Source organism: Choloepus didactylus, chromosome 15 (assembly GCF_015220235.1).
Source record: "Choloepus didactylus isolate mChoDid1 chromosome 15, mChoDid1.pri, whole genome shotgun sequence".
Taxonomy (NCBI): Eukaryota; Metazoa; Chordata; class Mammalia; order Pilosa; family Megalonychidae; genus Choloepus; species Choloepus didactylus.
In genome coordinates, this window is record NC_051321.1 from 68,750,974 (window position 1) to 68,771,982 (window position 21,009).

The 21,009-nt window shown below is 37.4% G+C and overlaps 2 protein-coding genes and 1 pseudogene across 11 annotated transcripts in view; 2 read left to right on the forward strand and 1 right to left on the reverse strand.

Annotated features, from left to right (window-relative positions):
- The window catches only part of ASCC1 (activating signal cointegrator 1 complex subunit 1), a 147,117-nt gene extending 137,504 nt beyond the window's left edge, over nt 1–9,613 (reverse strand). The window contains exons 1-3 of one of the 9 annotated variants that reach the window (XM_037804236.1): nt 9,518–9,613; nt 7,751–7,895; nt 6,475–6,574 (exon numbers count right to left, since the gene is read on the reverse strand). In XM_037804236.1, coding sequence (XP_037660164.1) covers nt 6,475–6,574; nt 7,751–7,862 — 212 coding nt within the window. In that variant the 5' untranslated portion in view covers nt 7,863–7,895; nt 9,518–9,613. Of the gene's footprint in view, nt 1–6,474; nt 6,575–7,740; nt 7,896–8,405; nt 8,426–9,014; nt 9,250–9,274; nt 9,295–9,517 lie in introns of those variants that run through there. The other 8 variants (XM_037804241.1, XM_037804240.1, XM_037804244.1 and 5 more) reach the window with 8 other exon arrangements.
- LOC119510116 lies at nt 2,716–4,845 on the forward strand (annotated as a pseudogene).
- ANAPC16 (anaphase promoting complex subunit 16) lies at nt 9,321–19,219 on the forward strand. Of its 2 annotated transcripts, none has more exons than XM_037804245.1 (5): nt 9,321–9,449; nt 10,735–10,788; nt 13,358–13,526; nt 17,260–17,334; nt 18,392–19,219. In XM_037804245.1, exons 3-5 carry the CDS (start codon nt 13,385–13,387, stop codon nt 18,505–18,507), a joined length of 333 nt encoding a protein of 110 aa, XP_037660173.1. In that variant the 5' UTR covers nt 9,321–9,449; nt 10,735–10,788; nt 13,358–13,384; the 3' UTR covers nt 18,508–19,219. The 2 variants fall into 2 exon arrangements, with proteins under 2 accessions (XP_037660173.1, XP_037660174.1); XM_037804246.1 differs by lacking the exon at nt 9,321–9,449 and adding an exon at nt 9,636–9,700.
- Nucleotides 19,220–21,009: the final 1,790 nt, after the last annotated feature.

The window sequence follows — 21,009 nt, forward strand, 5'->3', positions numbered from 1 at the left end:
CATAAATCAAAGTTTAAATTTAAAAACACTGAAATCATACAAAGTATCTTATAGTACCACAATGGAATAAAGATAGAAATCAAGAATAGAAGAAAAACTGAAAAATTTACAAATATGTGGAAATTAAACAATGCACTATTGAACAACCAGCGGGTCAAAGGAGAAATCCCAAGGAAAATTAGGAAATATCTTGAGATGAATGAAAAGAAAAACACAGCATACCAAAACTTATGGGATAATGCAAAGGCAGTGCTCAGAAGGAATAGTGTGGCTCTACATGCCTACATTAAAAAGATGATAAAAACCAAATAACTTAACTTCACACCTGAAAAAGAAATAGAACACGAAGAGCACACTAAACACAAAGTCAGTAAAAAGGAATAGAACACAAAGAGCACACTAAACACAAAGTCAGTAAAAAGGAAGCAAATAGTAAAGATTACAGCAGAAAGAAACGAAATAGAGAATAGAAAAACAAGAGAATCAACAAAACCAAAAGTCAGTTTTTTTAAAAAGATCATAAAACTGATAAGCCCTTAGCAAGACTGATAAAGAAAGTGAGAGATGACACAATAACTAAAATCAGGAATGAAAGTGGGGACATTCCTACAGACCTAACAGAAATAAAAAGGATTATATGTACAATTATATGCCAACAAATTAGAAAACTTTGATGAAACAGACAGATTCTTAGAAACATACAAATTACCTAATGCAATGCAAGATGAAACAGAAAATCTGAACAGACCAATAACAAGTAAAGAGATTGAATCAGTAATTAAAAAGCTCCCAACAAAGAAAAATCCAGGTCGGGATGGTGTCGCTGCTGAATTCTACCAAACATTTAGAGAAGGTTTAACACCAATCCTTCTCAAACTCTTCCAAAAAATAAAGAGGAAGGATTACTCCCTAACTCATTCTGTGAGAACAGCATTACCCCAATACGAAAGCCAGATAAAGATACCTTAAGAAAAGAAAATTACAGGTAAATATCCCTCATGAATATAAATGCAAAATCCTCAACAAAATACTGGCAAACCAAATCCAACAATAAACTAAAAGGATTATATGCCAAAGGATATATATACAAGTGAGATTTATTCCAGGAATGCAAGGATGGTTCAACATAAGAAAATCAATCAATGCACTATACCACATTCATAGAATGAACAGGAAAAAAAAAATTACCATCTCAATTGACACAGAAAAGGCATTTGACAAAATCTAACATCCTTTCATGATTAAAAAAAACACTCAGAAAACTAAAATAGAAGGGTACTTTCTCAACATAATAAAGGGAATTTATGAAAAACCCACAGCAAATACCACACTCAGTGGTGAAAGACTGAAAGACCCCTAAGATCAGGAACAAGACAAGGATGGCCACTGTCACCACTGTTATTCAACACTGTACCGGAAGTTCTGTCGAGAGCAATCAGGAAAGAAAAGGAAATAAAAGGCATCCAAATTGGAAAGGTAGAAGTAAAATCATCGCAATTTGCAGATGACATGATCCTATTATAGAAAATACCAAAGAATCCAAGAGAAAATTTTTTACCAGAACTAATAAATGAATTCGGCAAAGTTGCAGAATACAAGATAAATACACAGAAGTCACTAGTAATGAACCATCCGAAAAGGAAGTCAAGAAAATAATTCCATTTACAACAGCATCTAAAAGAATAAAATACCTAAGAATAAATTTAACCAAGGAGGTGAAAGACTTGTACACTGAAAACTACAAAACATTGCTGAAATTAAAGAAGACCTAAATAAACGGAAGGACAACGCAAGTTCATGGATGCAAAAGCAATATTGTTAAGATGTCAGTTTTGCCTAAAGTCATCCACAAATTCAATGCAATCCCTATCAAAATTTCAACTTTTTTTTAAGAAGGAAAAGGTGACCCTCAAATTCATATGGAATTGCAAGGGGCCCCAAATACCCAAAACAATCTTGGGGAAAAAAAAAAAAAAAACTTGGAGGACTCACACTTCCTCATTTCAAAACTTACTATAAAACAGAGTGGAACTGGCATAATGATAGACATATAAACCAATGGGAGACAACTGAGAATCCAGAGTTAAATCTACATATTCATGGCTAGTTGATTTTTGACAAGGGTGCCAAGTCCATTCAATGGAGAAATAATAACCTCTTCAACAAATGGTGCTGAGACAACTAGAAGTTCACATGCTAAAGAATGAATGTGGATCCCTACCTCTCACCAAATACAAAAATTAATTTAAAATGGATCAAAGACCTAAATATAAGAACTAATACTATAAAACTCTTACAAGAAAACATTAGAGAATATCTTCAGGACCTTGTAGTAGGCAACGGATTTTCAGATTTTACACCAAAAGCACAAGCAACAAAGTAAAAAAAACAGATAAAATGAATTTAATCAAACTTAAAGACTTTTGTATATCAAAGGACATTATCTAGAAAGTGAAAAGACAACCTACAGAATGGGAGAAAATAATTTAGAAACCATATATCTGCTAAGGGTTTATCATTAAGAATATATAAAGAGGTCTCCTTGGGGCTCTTTCCTGGTGCTCTGTGTGCGCTGCACATGTGCAGTCGGTAAACCTTCCCCCACCCCGCACCCCCCACGCCGCCGCTGCCGCCGCCGCCGCGCCTCATTGTAGCCGCTGCAGTTGGTGGTGGGCTGCAGGGCTCGCCGCCGCCGTTCGGTGGGTGGGTGGGCGGCCGGGGAAGAAGCCGCTCTCCAGAAAAATCATTGTTTTTTCTCTGGAGGGTGAACATTTATAGAATTGACTTCAAGGATCTGGTAACATGGCAAAAGATGCCGGTCTAATAGAAGCCAATGGAGAACTAAAGGTCTTTATAGACCAGAATCTTAGTCCTGGAAAAGGTGTGGTATCATTAGTAGCTGTTCATCCTTCGACAGTAAACACCCTTGGAAAGCAACTCTTGCCAAAAACCTTTGGACAGTCCAATGTCAACATTGCACAGCAAGTGGAAACGCAACAGAAAAGGAGAGAAGAATGGCAAGGGCCTGAGGCATTTTTCAATGAAGGTTTGTGAGAAGGTTCAGCGGAAAGGAACCACTTCCTATAACGAAGTGGCAGATGAACTGGTGGCGGAGTTCAGTGCTGCTGATAACCATATTTTACCAAATGAATCAGCTTATGACCAGAAGAATATAAGACGACGAGTCTATGATGCCTTAAATGTCTTAATGGCCATGAACATTATCTCTAAGGAGAAGAAAGAAATCAAATGGATTGGTCTGCCTACAAACTCGGCTCAGGAATGTCAGAATTTAGAGGTAGAGAGACAGAGAAGACTTGAAAGAATAAAACAGAAACAGTCTCAACTTCAAGAACTTATTCTACAGCAAATTGCCTTCAAGAATTTGGTGCAGAGAAACCGCCAAGCAGAGCAGCAAGCGAACCGGCCCCCTCCCTCCAACTCCTTCATCCACCTCCCATTCATCATCGTGAACACCAGCAAGAAGACCGTGATCGACTGCAGTATTTCTAACGACAAAAATGGCTCAGGGATCAATCAGCGGTGTATTTGTCACATCATCAGGTTCAACTTCAAATGGCACAAGGCTTTCTGCCAGTGACTTGACCAACGGTGCAGATGGGACATTGGCCACAAGTTCCAGCGGGTCTCAGTACAGCGGCTCCAGGGTGGAGACGCCCGTGTCTTATGTCGGGGAAGATGATGATGACGACGATGACTTTAATGAAAATGATGATGAAGACTGATTTTCTTGGCTTGTAGACTCCCCTTCCCCCTTCAAATTCAGCTTCAGGAAAAAATTGTTAGGGAAGAGAAACTTTTGTTTTTTTAATGTGGGTTTTTCTCTTTTCTTTTTGGCCTACTCCCAAGAAGATATTGGTAAGCTATTGACTTTAGATACGCACCTCCAATAAGCAAGCAAGGATGTTTTTTTGTAGGATTTTTTAAAATGTGGTGTGGATGTGTGTTTTGACACCAGTGTGCTGATGCAGAGTCTTTATTTACTTCTTAGGATTTTGTGTTTTCATTTTCTAATTTTTTTTTTTTAATTCAGAGTTCATTTTTGCCCCCTTAACAATTCTGCTGAGTTTGCTGAAGAAATTGTACATCATCCACATCAATGACAATAAAATGCTATCCTTTTGTGGAAAATGGTACACTGAATGCCCATTTATTTGCAGTGTGTTTTGAATGGTGCCACTAACCAATGGATAGCAAGATGACATAGCAAGTTTTTATTTTATTAAATCATGCAGTGTCCAAAGAACCAAGCAAAATAGCAAAGCTCTACTTTTTTAAACATTAAGCGCCATAAATTTTATTATGCCTTTATTTTCCCTTAAATTATCTAAACTATTGTGATTCCATCAAGCTTATACTTTTTTTTTTGCTCTATTTTGTAGCAAATTACAAAGGTTTTTTTGTTTGTTTTTGTTTTTGTTTGTTTGATAAAAGTTTATTGCCATGCTGGTGCAGCTATATAAACTATCTTGAAGGCTTGGAATGGTTTATTGCTTATGGTAAAATTTGCCTGATTTCTTACAGGCAACGTTTGGAAACTTTTTATTATATAGTTGTTTACATACTTATAAGTCTATCATTTAAAGACATGTACTGAAACAAATGTTGTATTTGTTTCGTAAGCATCTTCCTGTAATCTATTATAAAGTTGAAATTAAATATAGAGAATGTTTTAACAGTTTTTTAACTCAAAATTTGTCAATCATTTTTAATAGTTCTTTTTTTATAAAAAGAAAAAAGGAATTTCAGGACAGGCAGTAGTCTCTTTTAAAATTTATTCACAAAACAATTAACTGCACAGTTGCTGTCAGCTGCCTGTTCTAAAACGATAGTCTTTTTATTGAAACACAAATAAACTTTTCTGTAATATTTTATGGAATATAAAGAGACTTTAATTGTTTGACTTGTTTAACTTGGCACTGTTAGTTTTTATTAATAAAACGTGCATGGGCATTTAAAAAAAAAAAAAAAAGAATATATAAAGAACCCCTACAACTGAAGAACACCAAGACAAACAACCCAATTTAAAAATGGGCCTAACATTTGAACAGACATTTCTCCAAAGATGATATTCAAATGGCCAATTTAAGTATAGGAAAAAAGATGCTCAACATTATTACCCATTAGGGAAATGCAAATCAAAACTACAATGAGATAACATTTCACACCCACTAGGATGGCTATAACTAAAACAACTGAAAATAACAAGTGTTGACGAGGATGCAGAAAAATAGGAACCCTTGTGCACTGTTTTGTCGGTGGGAATGTAAAATGGTCCAACTACTGTGGAAAACAGTTTGGCAGTTCCTCAGAAAATTAAACACAGACTTGCCATATCATCTGGCCATTCCACTCTTAGGCATATACCCAAAAGAACTGAAAGCAATGACTCAGACAGATATTTGTACACCAATGTTCACTGCAGCACTATTCACAATAGCCAAAAGGTGAAAGCAACCCAAGTGCCCATCAACAGATGAATGGATAAACAAAATGTGATATATCCATTCAATGGAATATTATTCAGCTACAAAAAGAAGTGAAATGCCGGTGCAAGATACAATATGGATGAACCTTAAAGACATCACATTGAGTGAAGTAACCCAGACACAAAAAAGACGAATATTGTATGATTTCCCTCGTATGAAATACTTAGAATAAGCAAATTCATAAAGACAGAAAGTAGAACGTGCTTACAAGCAGTGGCATGGGAAGGGAAGGTGATGGAGAGTTACTGCAGAATGAGAATGAGTTTTGGTTTAGCATGAAGAAAATAGTCTGGAAAGAGATACTGGTGAAAGTTACATAGTATTATCAATGTACTTAATGTCAAAGAATTGTTCATTTAAAACGGTTAAAATAATTTTTATGCTACATATATTTTACAACTATTAAATAATTTTTTAATAAACCAAGAAGGAGGGAGGGAGGGAAAGAGGGATAGATAGATAGATAGATAAATAGATACATACATACATAGATATACAAATAGATACACAGATAGACAGAAATAGAATGATACAGTAAATGCAGCAAAAGGTTAAAAGTTGGCATATCAGAGATCTTTGTATGGTTTTGTGTTATTTTTTCCAACTGCCCTGTAAGTTTGAATCTATTTCAAAATAAAAAGTTAAAAAAAAAAATCAATACGTAGAGACCACTAATTTCACTATTTGTAGCAATCCACAGGAAAGGCAGAGGCTTAGCAGTGAAGGTAGAGATAAGTGGTGAATTTATAAAAATTAAAGAGGCAAAAATTAACAGAACTTGGTGACATGTGGAATGATGACACTTAACATGTAATCGGTCCTCAGAAATTCTAGGACAAAAAACACTAAACTATTTTACCATCAGTAATCAAGCATCTGAGCATGTATGGAGAGAGAGGCATTGGCTTCCTGCTGAGTTTCCTGGAAGTGCCTCCATGTGTAGCTGTTTGGGGGTCTCACTCACTTGTAGAGCAGGCTGGGGGCCTTCACCGTACAACAGAAACCTTGCTGGGTCTGCTCCACCACGTAGGCATCACAGGGCTCTTCTGTACACTCCATGGAGCCTGCACAGAAACCATAACATCTGGCTCAAAAACACTGCTGCCCTGTGGGCATCAGCCTTCTCTCTAGCTGTCAACCACTCTCAGGGTTTAAAAAAGCCATACACACACACAAAGAACAGCCCGTACTTCACACTGCAGAATACTGCTCTGATATTCCTTTTGACCTGCTCTTAGAAGAAAATAAAAGAATAAAAAAAAAACACATAAGGACAATCTCAAACCTTTCTATCTTGGAACCTTGGAAAAGTAGCACATACGTGCCACTATTTAACTGTTTTCTCCCAAAATGCCAAAATGCTAAGGCACAATAAAAAAATTTTTTACTACTTTTTTAATTGAGATATAATTCACATATAAAATTCACCCTCTTAAAGTATATGATTCAATGATTTTTAGTATTAAGACAAAATTACTTCAGCAAATGAAAAAGTGATACTGGGAGAACTTAATTCATAGCCTAGAGACAAAGAGAAATGAAGAGGGTAAAATAAAGGAGCTCAAAGCCCCAAGGCTGAAGGGAAACTGGGAAGATCAGGAAGAAGACTAACCCCCAAAGCTTAGGGCCTGGTGCAAAGGCTTACAAACCTTTTTCCAAAAGGACAAAGTCACAAAGAACCTGAAAGGCGCCATTTACGCATTAAGCCCAAGCCCCAGTTAATTAACCTGAAAATATTTATTATGCATTTCAACTGTTTAGTTTATTTCTTAGATTTTCCCTTATACCATAATAAAGTTAGTTGCATATTTGGAACTGGCTATATATGATTGCAAAGGTAAAGGGGAAAATAATATGACAATAATAAAAAACTAACATTATCAGGCACTGGGCTAAATGCTTTAAAATGTGTGAATCTATTTCAACAGTTTATTTTATTTCATAATTTACCAGTAAAAGAACTTAATTTTGTCACAGAATATTAACAGTTAACAACAAAAATTACCCCTCAATAAATATAAGCCTCTGTACAAAGATGAAACATAATTTGACTTATGAACTGCAACCAAGAACACCTCAATGTATCTTAAACTCTTTAGTGCCCTTGGACAGCAACACAAATGGGGATTATGGGAGGCCAAACATCTGACACAGAAACACATTAAAACAAAACACCAAGTTGCACGTATAGTACAGACAACATTTTACTTCCAATCTGACTGAAGAGCACCTAGGATCACCTTGATAGAAGTCCTCGTCTTCTTCTTCATGTTGACAGGTCTGTTCTTGGATGGGATTCTTCCTATAAATCCGTCCACCAATTCTTATAAGCTGTGGGCGCAGAACTTCCATGGCACTTTCTCCAAATACTATTCCAGTGAAATCCTGAAAAATACATTATCACCTTACTTTTATTTTAATCAGAAATAAAAGAAAAAAAACCTTATCTCTATTACATGAATCATTACATAGGACTGAAAGGACATAACATCAATTCCCACTGCGTCCTAAGCAAAAGAACACTCTTAAGGGCAAATCAGGACCCGTTTTTGTTAGATTTCCCCCTTCTTTAAGCTGCTTTAAGTCATTTGCTGCATTTTCCACCACACTACTCCATTCCTAGACAGAAAAGTAATTTGTAAATTATTTAGTCCCCCCAAAAGAGGTGATTAAAAGATGCTGAGTCCTTTATATACAACCTGTCCAAGACTTTAAGAGAGAGAATAGAGGTCTCTTTATTACTTTAACCTAAAGAGAGTAAAATACAACCTTCCGCATTTATTTAAACATTTGTAAAGTGAAAAGGTAGGTCTCACTCTTTCTGTCCAACTTGATAATTAAGACAATGATGGGTTTTATTAAATTCTTTGGAGGAAAACAAAAGCTCCCGAGTACCTTTAGTGCTGCTGGTGATATACATCCAGCAACCAGATCCAGTCACCTGTCAAAACGCAGCTAAAAAGGACTTAACCAACACCATTCTTAGGAATCCAATCTCCATGGGCTGTTGCCCAAATACATCACCTACTGACCCGCCCCGCTTCCAGTCACCACTTCAGGAATCAGTAATTCGGGAAACAAAAGTTCTTTATGGACCAGCTGTGGTTCAGTTCAACCTATGTTCCTACCACTTAACTTGGATAGTCTTGAAGCCCAAAACACTTACGAGTTCCAAAGAAAAGAGATCAACTATTTACTAAATACACAACGCTTCAGTCCAACCCTCAACAAGTGACTGACTTTAACTGGTATTTCGTCTGCTTACAAAGCCCAGGAGACATTTCACGTTGTGAGAAATGACAACATAGAAGGTAGACTGTACGGAGGAAGAGAGGGCCTTTAATTAGCAATAGTTTAATGACGTCACACCCTAGCAGTATTTCTTCCCCCAAGAACTCTTCAAAAAAAAAACAGAAGAAGAAAAAAAAACTTTCTCCACAGATCGGGCCCTCAGATCATGAGCTCTGGAAGAAGAGAGAGCTGTCTCGGAAACAGCAAACTCACCTGCCTTTCCTACTCTGCTCTCTGTTACGAGACTGCTCAGAAGGAGGGGGAATAACCAATTTAACTCTGCTACGTGTAGTTAAGAGAAGGAAAGGGAAGCAGAGGACCTGCAATATTGAAGGGGAAGCTGCCGCCTTGAATCGTAAAAGGGAGCAGAAAAGCCAGGAAGCCAAAGTGAGAGAAGGAAAGGGCACTCCACTGCTCCAAGCAAACGGGGGTCACAGAGTTGGTAAAAGTCCTCAAGAAGCGCGTTCCCGCACCTGCTCCTCTCCGCCCCGGCCACGCCCACCACAGTACGCGCCCGCGCACGCTGCCGCCGACGCGGGCTCCCTCCGTGCGGGCACGAGCACGCCGCCATCCTTGGCGTTGTGAGCGCGGCCGTTCCGCCTGGCCGTAGGGGCGGGGCTCTAGGAGAAAAGTGCCAAAGCCGCTGAGGTAAGTGACCGAAGGGGCAAGGACCCTTGGGAGCTTTGTGGAAAGGGAGTTGATCCCTGGGGTCCTACCTGCAGGGACTAGGAAAGTGGAGAAGGTAGAAACAGGAGTCTGCCTCAACCGGCGGGTAAGAATTTGCTCAGACCGCATGAGACTGAATGCGCATGCGGGCCGAGGGTGGCGCCTGCGCAATGAGATGGTGCCGATGACGCCCCCTCCGTGTGTGTGGCGCCGGGAGGGAAGCGTAGCTTGAGGTTGGTTTGGGAGCCCTTGCCCCTCCCTTCTCCAACTCCTATCTCTCCATTCCACCCGGTTTAACTGCAGCGTCTGTTTGATTTGGATTGTGATACAGCTGTTTAAAGTAAACGCAGTGGAACGGTTTTGTTGAAGATGAAATTTAATGGTTGCTTGTAATTGCTTTTATACCAGGGTAGGAACTTCCTTTAGTGTCTGTTTTTTTGATAGACTTTTTTTGTAAAAAGGAAAGATTCTTTTTAAGAAAATTATTATTTGTTTGCTAGAGAGGAAACCAGTTAATGAATGCGAGGTCATCCTGTCTTAAATTTTAAAATGTTTAATTACCTTAGTTGTGAAGACAGCCATGCTGTGTCCCCCAAAATATTACTCTCATATGAGTAGCTCCACTGCCAATAGTCCCAGCTTCCCTGATATGGCCAAGCCCCAGGGCACTTAATCATCAATATTTATTCATTCAGTGAAATTTTACTGAACACCTACCGTGGGGCCTGGCAGCCTAATGGGAGATAGAATCGTGTAAATAGATCTGTAGAGAGGTGAAAATAAAGAAAACAGTAATGGACTAACCCTCCTAACACAGGTTTCTCTATGGTCTTCATGACCTTTGCTGAGCTGCCTCGGCTAGCCCAGGGTTCTATTATTTGTTCATTATTTATCCATTCAGGGAATAGTATTATCCAGGTTCTGTGCTAGGCCTTGAAGATAGAAAGACAACTCCTCCTCATTTCCTAGATGGCAGGATTCTTCCTAAGACCCTGAAATGAAATGGAAATGTCAAGTGCATTAGTTGCACTGAGCAGACCCCTACCCTCTAGGAGCTTGCTGTCTGGATGTCAGATGGAGAAAATTAGAACTTTTCCCATGGGTAATTGTGTTGTCATAATAAGTATGAAAAACAGAGGAGGAAATATCCAGTAGTGATTTGGGATCACTTACTATGCCTGTAACTGTTCCAGATGCTTTTTGTGTATTAACTAGTATGGTCTCCATAACATCTCTGTGAGGTAATTACTGTTATCCTGTTTTACAGATGAGGCAGTTGAGGAACAGAGAGATAAGTGATTTGACCAGAGTCATACAGCAAGTAAGTAACAAAACCAGGACTTGAACTCAGGTAGAGAGGCTTCAGAGTCTGAGCTCTTAACCACTAGCCTGTTGTCACCTCTCACATAGCACATGACATGCCAACAAAGACATTGCTTCAAAAATGTCACTGTGAAAATTGTTTCAGTGAAATTTTTAATACATTCAGTAAATGTTTACTGAGCACCTACTTAGTAAAGGTCAGGCATTTTGTTTGGCTCTGGTAATCAGAATGCCTGCCCTCAGAGCAGTTACAGCCTAGGGTTTATTGTTTGTTTCACTTTAACTCATGTCTACCACTTGCTGTTAACATTCAAAATTTAACCTACATCTTTACATCTAGAAATTACTTAGGTGTATTTTTCCATTTAGAGAAAACTGCTTATTTGTGTTAAAGTTAGCTTTGTGCTAATTCTACACTCCAGTAGTTTTCACCCCTGGCTGTTTTGTGTATTGAATAATAGTAGTTCTGAGAGCTTGATAGAAAATAGGATGAAAAGGAATCCTTTTGATTGTATTCGGTTTAGAAATCACATTGGCTAGCTTTGAAGCTGTCATCACTCTGGCAGTGGCTTGGATGCTCTGAGCAACTGATCTCAAAATTTAAAGTATCCCTTGCTTTGTGATTGAATAGAGCATTCATCAGGGTGCAGGAAAAATGTTAAAGTGTTTTAAGTCTTAAGGTGAAATATATAAATAGTTCAGTTTCACAGTAGGTTCTACTGTGAACTGATAGAAAATAAGACTCTGAGCTACTCTCTAAAAGATGGCTAGATTGTCTGTACCCTTAATTTGAATCCTACCAAAAGTCAGTGGAGATTGGGCCTGATCCACTGCAGCTTAAGTACTTTTTAAAGAGCATTTAGAACTTTGTCAAGCTATATTTTAACCCAGTGTAGTCCAAAGGATTGGATATGGAATCTAACTTGGAAAGTTGTCACCTCTGTGGAAATGAATACACTTTGGAAAGTTATTAGAGCTCAGAGGAAAAGGAATGTCGATCTATTGGCAAGAATGAAAACATCATTAACCAATTTGCATTTTAATAGGCTACAGTCTAATTATAGCAGTTACCTTACTGTTGCCATATCTTACTTCAGTATTAATTGGTGTTACTTATAGGCATATAATGAAATCAGAAACCAAGCTCTGCATCTCTGACATCTTTAAATCATCATCACAAAATTAAGGAAACAGAACAGCATATCAAATTGCATAGCATATCATCTTCCTTGCTAAGAAACTGGCTCTGTATATATCTACATGGCATTCCCTTGGTTTATTTTTTTCTGACATAAGTTTCAACTTTTGTAACAAATGTTTTCATTTTGCAACTAACACACACAAAAATAATTAATGAAAAATATTCAGCTGAAATTCTCTGGCCATTAAGAGGGAAATTCATTTTCAAAATCCTTTTAAAATATTTAAAATATTTTTTCTTTTTTTTTTTTAATTGAGATAAAATTCACATAACCAGTAGCCATTTTAAAGGTACAATCCAGTGTAAAGTCGTCTTTTTAATCTAAATTTTAGACCCACGTTATCCAATACAGTAATCATGGCTATTTAAATTTAAATTAATTAAAATTAAATACAATTTAAAATACAGTTCTTCAGTCACACTAACTCAATAGACATTTGGGGCTAGGGGCTACCATATTGGATGGTGCAGAAGTAGAACATTAGAACATTTCTATAATGGCAGAAAGTTCCTTTAGACAGCACAATACTAGGCCATTCTTGTCAGAAAACAAATTACTTCTTAGAATCTTTTATTGTGTAGTGAAAGCATCTGTGGCAAAGATCGTGTTTTTGTTTTGAACTCTTGTAAGGAGTCATATATTCAGTACAAATTTTTCCACTTATGTTTGAACTGATTTTTTTTTTTTTTTTATGTCACGATTACACACTCATTACTGCTCTATTCGTAATAGGCCACGATCTCCAAGATCATATCCTGAGCTATTTTGTTCCAGTTTGGGGACGCCACCAGGTGATAAATTTGGGTATTACATTTGGATGAAAAGGTTAAAAAAAATTTTTAATAAAAGAACCAATATGTATTTCCTAACCAATTCTCCTTCCTTGGAAACAGAACACAGTGTTGTTCTGGAATTTTTTGTGGAAATTTTTATAAGTGAATATTTTGGTGTGGCTCAGTCAGGGCATATCCAAGACAAACTGTCCTATGGAAGATGGTTGTATCCTCATATAATTTATTTTCTCAGTCAGATTGCTACCTTGACACTGCCATATCACCCCTTCATAACCCATAAATCACCCACAGTCTATCTTAACAACAACATAAACAGTTTAAACAATTTGCCAATAGTCGGAAGTAGTGTTTTAAACAGATAAACTATTCTTAAAATACATCTTCACCTAAAAACCTGAGTGACATTTTGGCCCAGGAGTATCAATGACAGGTTGTAGTAGAAGAAAAGATAGAAACCAAGGGGGGATGGATTCTTTACCAAACTGTATTCTGGCCCTTACAGCAGTTAGAATGAAATGTTGTCAGTCTCACTTCCATAAACCTGCTAATTGCTGTTTTTCTTTTTCTGTAGTAAAGAGAGGAGTCTACTGGAAAGGAAATGGCTGCCTCTTCATCATCCTCCTCAGCTGGTGGGGTCAGTGGAAGTTCTGTCACTGGATCTGGTTTCAGTGTCTCAGACCTTGCCCCACCACGGAAAGCCCTTTTCACCTACCCCAAAGGAGCTGGAGAGATGTTAGAAGGTGATCTCATGCTGCTTTTTGCTGAATAATTGGGTTCAGACCTGCAATGAATATTAATTGTAAGAAGCTATTAAGTGGATTAGGGATGAGTTTGCCCTGATTTCCACTCTACTTTTCATATAGCGTCCCCATCTTAGCATCTTTGAAACACTTATCAACTTTTCTCCAGAATCAGAATTTTGCATCTGAAGAAGACATTGGAAATCAATGGGGTATCTAGGGTTATTTAGTTCTAAAAAAAAAGTTAAGTGATTTGACCATGTTAAAGGCGAAGTCAGCACTAGAACCAGGGATTCTCTTGACCTGCTCCAGTTTGCTTTATCCTGGCACTGTTCTACCTCCTTATGGTTAGTAGGTGTGATGGATTTTTTTTCTAATGTATTTAATCTATAGACAATGCTATTAGTAGTGAAGTAGATGACCAGGTCTTGTAGTTAGTGCTACATCTGAGGTGTATGTCTTTTCATTTTCTTCAATTATGTAAACTAAATACTCGAGTTAGGATCACTCAAGAAGTAAATGATTGGGGCCTTGTTTACTACATTTGGCACCAAAACTATATTATGACTTCAGTTATATGCAGCAGAGAAATTAAGAAAATTTCCCACAAATCAAGTCAAAGTTGGAGGCACTTAAATTGTTTGAGTTTTATAGCAGCAGAAGAGGAATCAGTGTTTAACAATAGAGTTCTAAGATTGAAGTCATTTAAGTTCCAGCTACAGGAGGAATTTAATATAGGAGATAATCTCCATGGTCTTAAAGCTATCAGTGTTTTTTGTCATTATATATCATATTATCTGGAGACTAAGAAGAAAGGCTTCTAAGATGAGTCTGAATGTTGATCTATAACGATTTATAGATCTATCCACTTCTGTTCTATCCCATTGTGCTTCATGAAGGAATATGTTTGGTTGCTATTGTAAGATGAAGTTATGTTAAGTTTAAATTCACAGTGCACAGTTTTGATTGTTTACTTTCTTAGGTTTAAGGTTTCACCTGTGTCATAAAGCTACTCAAGCTTAAAGACAGACTATGAAAAATACTGTTCAGATGGCAACCCCTGAAATATCTTGGTTAAATCAAGAATGTTAAATTGAAAAGAGTACTCATAATTGCAAATTAATAACGATATTAGATTTGGAAGAATTTTCTACCATGTTTATGGGTGATACTATTATATAATTAATTAAACACACATATCCCTGACAATTTAGGTTAATAGAATATGAAAATAGAGCAGGGAGGATTGCCTGTTCAGAGTAAGGAACAAAAATGATCAGGAATCAAGGTTGGAAATGCTGTTTATAATCTTAACAGATTCAACTTGATCTTGCATCCTCCAGAGTCTAGGATAATAAACCCAAATAACCTATAGTTAACCTTGTGTATTAACTTTTCAGTGCAAGTGTCTGCTCTTTGATAACAGACATCTTGCATAAGCAGTATACAGCAGTTTCCAGCATTCTCCTGCCCTTGGCTAAGATTGTCCTCACTCAGTTATTTGTGAGCAAATCAGACTGCCTTCCAGCCCAGAAGTGGCTGTGTTTTAGTGACATTGGAGGCCACTGAAAAATAAATTATCTGGCATTATCTAATTTTCTGCTGTGAGGTAATATTCCTTTAAATGAATTTGTTAGCATCCTATTTATTGAAGTTGGCAGTGGTGTTAAATTTGAGCAATTTATTGAACTTTTCACTGTTTATAACCTTTGCATGTCCCTTAAGAGGAAAGTGGATGTATTGCTACTTGGTGTATTACAAAGGGCCTGATTACAATTTCTAAATGGAAGACAGATTGCCCCAGGCTGACTCCTCTCTGGAGAAATTCCAGGCTTTAAATTGGTACAGACATCACATCTGATAGGATGTGGCTAAGAAGCAATGGACGTCATGGTTAATACAGAGTTGCAAATCAGTAAAATTGTGTTCCATAAGCATATAGATTAGTGGAGTGATATACAGGTGCCTCTGAGTGACTAACTTACATTCTTTTGCTTTGAAGTTCATTACCAAGGAAAATATGCCAGTGTCATAACTTCAGCATTTTATCCTAATAGTGCTTGTGATTAAATGTAAGTGGGAGGCAGCACTTCCAAGAACTTCCATATACATCTTGGCCTGATCCTTGTATCCCATAATACCCACTGCCTTGTGTGAGATCCTAAAGTTCAGGATCAAACCACCTGGGAGGTGGGCTCTTCTAATGTTTTGCTCTTTGTAAAATAAATCTTGAGTTAACATAATTGGACTGTTTAAGCAAGGGTATGAGTAGGATAATGAATGCTGGCATTTCATTTACACAGAAGAGCTCTATAATAAATTGCATCATTGGTATCAATTGTTGACAACAGTCCATCTCCCCATGGTGGGATTCATAGTTGTTTCCTGCCCATAGTACTTATCTAAAAAACTCAGTGATGTCTTTATCTTGCCATGAACTTTAAACTGGACAGTTGTTATAAATTCTGTTAATTGAAAATCAGATTATTTTTTTCTCGGTTCAGATGATCTGCTCTCAAATGATTTAAATTCAGCCAGAGAAATGGGGATGAATGGAGGGGACAGAATCATATCTGATATATTATACAATATCTAGAAAAGAGGATGAATTAAAGAATGTAGCCCTCTCCCTAAAACGTACATCCCAGTAATTGTATTTTCTTTTTTCTCTCTCTCTTTTTTTATTTGCATCAATTTTGAAGATAATATTAGAAGGAAGCCCTCTTGGTTGTGTAGTCAAGCCACTTCGATACAGTATCTGTAGTTCTTCATATTAGCTACTGTGACTTCTGAAATAAAGTCTGCTTTGTGTGAAATTCAGCATGAGGCCAAAATGTATTAATTAATCCTGCCTCCTTGACACTTAATACCTAGCCAACCAACCAATACATGATTGATGGATGAATGCTTGACACTGCAGTGTTGGCATGAACCGTGCCTAAAAAAGACAGCTGTATCCTCTCCCTCTATCTGTGTTAAGATTTTGCAATAAGATAGTTGCCCCAAATGTTTTCTGCTCCCCTTTTAAAAATCATGTTTTCCTACATGAGCTATGTTTTTGGGGGTACGTTTTGCTGTATCAGATTTTGCTTGACTAGGAATAACAGGAACTAGCTTGTGTTTCACAATCATCTTCCAAGTGCTGTGGTGACCAAGTTAGCCACCCTCTTGTTGGCAGCTCTTGGCACCAGTACAATGCTAGATTCTGAAATTGCACCATACTCTTATCGCCATGCACATTGCAGTGTTTTGGTTCAGTTGGAAAATCAAGGTTACAGTTTGCGTTTACAGAATGAAATTTCCCAACAGTGTTTTGTGATGGTCATAGTGATGTAATTTGATATATTAAAAATCAACAACAGGAGCCACATGGCCAAATGTGTCAGCTGTCAGTGTTTGCCTGATATACAGAGCAGGAGAACACTAAGAAACTCTCCGGTTTTAAGAGTAATGTTGACCAGGACATCAGACTGAGGTTTCTTGTTTTTGTTTTTTTAAGGATTATTTTAAACTCTTAAACATGTAGAGGAACTATTTTAATATTCTAGGTATAGAAGAAGTAACTTTTATAACAAAACAATATTATATGAATGAAACAGAAGCCTTCTTTATAAATACTGAAAAGTAGACCTGGAATGTAAAAGCAGAGAAAAGAATGGACCCATTTACTTGGTTTATCAGAAGCCATAAAACCCTTAGAGCAGATTAAAATCTTTTTTTCTTTTGTTTGTAGATGGCTCTGAGAGATTCCTCTGTGAATCTGTTTTTAGCTATCAAGTGGCATCTACGCTTAAACAGGTGAAACATGGTAAGCATGTGTGTGTTGTGTGTTTGAGAAGAAATTTACTGGGAAAGGGGAGAAGAAATTTACTGGGAAAGGGGAATTCAGAAAAGTCAGTGTGTTCTGTGACAAAAACCACCAAAACTCAGCAAGGCTATTTAAGTAGACTTCTTGAATTACCTGCAGACATGAACATTCTAAGGTCTTAATCCAGGCATAATGTCCAGATTGAGGCATAAAGTTGAAGTCAAAAGGGCTAGTTTTCTAGGAGATTTCATGTATCCTGTTCCTCTTGTGTTATTTTTCCTCTCCCTTCTGTATCTTCCTTTTACCAGTGTCCTCTGAGGTTACCATCATCATCTTCATCTTCAAATGTTTATGTAATACTTCACAGTTTCTCTGGACACCAAGATCCTAGTGTTGCCTCTTCTGTTCAGTCCTGCCTTGCCAGGCTTTCATTTAAGCATCAAGGAACCTGTACCCCTCACCAGACCATTTCTCCATTGAAAGTATTATGTAGGGGGAAGAAAGCTTCAATTGCCTCTCACTCTGGGAGCTTAGTACACAAATCACTATGGCGTGGAGAATGATACTTTTTTTTTTTTTACTTTTAAGAATACAGCACAGATTGAGTTACATATATGTTACTACAGTAAAAAGTTTAATAAAAAAGAAAGAATAGAGCACAGAAGTTGCCTTCTGTAAAGAAACCTGGTCACTGGGACAACATAATGTGATTAAAAAAGAGAGATAGGGGTCTGATGATTCTCATAATACCTACAGTAGAAAAAAATACCTATTATACTTGAAAATATTCAGAATAATCAAGTAGATGTTTATTTTGACATGGAAGATCTCACCTTTGTAATGAAAAGCAGAGGAAGTAGAGGGAATGATTGAGCATGTTCTTTTTTTTTTTTAATTAAGTCTTCTGACCAACATAGACTAAGACCCCCTGATTACTAGAATATTGAAGAATACTCTTTCTAAAAATTATTTTGAAACCAATTATCATGTTGGCGGTTGGTGACAATCTCATGGGAAATACATCATTATATTGTATATTACCTCCTTGACTCTACAGATCAGCAAGTTGCTCGGATGGAAAAACTAGCTGGGTTGGTAGAAGAGCTGGAGGCGGATGAGTGGCGATTTAAACCCATTGAGCAGCTGCTGGGGTTCACACCCTCTTCAGGCTGATGTTGCCTTGGATGGCCACCTCGAGCACAGCAAGTGCAGAGCCAGCAAGGGACTTTTCTTGCAGCTTCCATAGCCATCCAGAGATTCACAGCTACATCGCTGAATTGTTTATTCACCTTCATACCTGGCTTTTCTATATGTGTCCACAGTAACAAATACTTATATGTGTGATCTTGCAGAGAAAAGTTTGTTTATTTGTTTTTGAAAGTATTGGGAATCAGATTAAGACAATCAGTTATGTAGGACCAGGAGGTTGGTGTTTAAGTGATATTTATAAAACAACACAAGCCAGGTAAGACAGGTGCCAGAATTAACCAACTGAATGACTTCTGTCTTTAATTCATTCAGCGCCTGGAAATCCTCACCATCATGTCCAACGTCGAGATCAGTAATTATAAAATACAGCATTTCTGACCTAAAACAGTTCATTTTGCAGATGAGTGTGATTTCAACTCAGGACCTGTCCAAATGAGGAATTTTTAAATGTTCATTTTTTTTTTTTTTTCTATTTGCAAACATCTAGTTCAGATTCTGACTTTTTCTAACCTCTTCTAGACATGCCAAGTGCTGGCAAAATTAATTGATTTTTGAATGTTGAAGCACTGTAAAAATCTGCAAGCAAAACCCTTTTAAACACAGAAATCCTGAGTTCATGTCATCTGCGGACTCAAGCAGTTCTGTAGCAAATAAATCCCTTGAAAGAGCTCCAAAATGGTTTCTTTATCCTTTCAAAGTCTCAGGGATTTGGGATGGGGAAAGGGGTCAAATTACTTTTTACAAGAAAGGAATAAAAAAACATTTCTCCTAACCAAATGGTAGATTTGTTTTACCGCAAATATTCGTCTTTATAGGTGTATATGGATTTGTCATCAATATCTGAGTAGATCTTTATACCACAATAGGGAAAAACCTGGAAGACTAAGCAGGTGTATTTTGTTCTCCCTCAGGGGACCCCAGGCCCACCTGCACAATTAGGAGACCCATCTATTAGATTGTATGCAAATTTTGCCTTAGACAGCATTTTCTCTTTCTCCTCATTAATGACTTGTACCTGACCTGCTTAGAGTTGCTTAATAATAAACAAATATAATCCCGGGAGCAATTGGCCTTAATCTCAGGAGTTCAGAATGTTTAGCCCACACTACCTGACAGGGAGGTGGTGACCTCATTCAGTTTTAAGGAGCAGAGCACAGTGAAGTTAAAGACCTGCTCATGGTCACATAGCTCAGGCAGAGGAAAATCTTGAAACTTGGAATAGATCACAGTTACTTATAATTTAACTCATATTAATACTTAGCCAAAACAAGTTAAGTTCCATATTTGAAAACAGGTTGCTAATGTACTTTTTAGCATCAGCCAACTCAATGATTACCAAGGGAAAAATTTTAAATACCTAGAGTGCAAAAAACCTTTACATCACATTTTCAGTGACAGTTAAAATACAATCATTACCTTTCTTTTACTTGTTTAATTTGCATAATTGCACAGCACAGACCAATGTATTATGCCATCTTTACTCTTTGGTATTTGAACTTATTATAGAACTTTTTCTCTTTATGTTGGACATTCATTTTTATATGACCTTAGAAATTGAAGAGATCTCCAGGTTGAACAAAAGTCCTCTCTGAAGCACCTTTCACATTGATCATTCAGCTGCCACTTCTTCAATCTTGTCAGCAGCACCCCTCACCATTTTTTGATGACAGCACCCTCACTGCACCTTTCTCATTTGTCTTTATATCTCTTCCCATTTCCTGTTACTACACTTTAGGCTTGAAGTTGGAGCATGTTGCTCATCTGTCATCTCCTGTGTCCCTCACAGGCCCCATTAATTATAGTCTTTTCAATAACATTGCAAGATACTTAACCTCTTCCACAGAAGAGGAGCCAGAAGCTCAGAGTGAATGTTGACTTGCTGAGGCTGCACAGCTAACTAAATGGCCAAATGTGGATCTGAAGTTTGCCAGACCCATGTTGCATCCCACTGAACCCACCCCAGTGTCTTGTACGATGAAAAATCCTAAAACATTTTTTTAATGATAAAATGAATTAACTACGGAGAAAATGAGTCTTACCATTACCCTTCTTTTTTCCTTCCACTGTGTAGTGATTTGGGGTCTCAGGCACAATGGAAAAACAGCCTCTTCCTTTAGGAACTGGTGGGAATTTATGTTAGTTTCTATATGTCCTTTTAAGATTCTGTTTGGGGAAAGTGTGGTTATATGCTTTGGGAATGCTAGTCTTAGCAAGGAAGAGCGAAAGGGGAAAGGGCAGATGTCCATCCTAAAAAAAGCTGATGATAAAGATGCCTCTTCACAAAATACTCCAGCATTTTCACATATGTTGTCTCTCTTGACCCTCACACCAACCCTGTGAGATAGATGAGGCAAGTATTATGTCACAGTTGAGGAAACAGGCACAAAGAGGGTAAGATACTTAATCAAGATTATAGTTAATAAGCAAAGGGAGCTGGGTCTTTCAAATCTGTCTCTGTTACTTCTA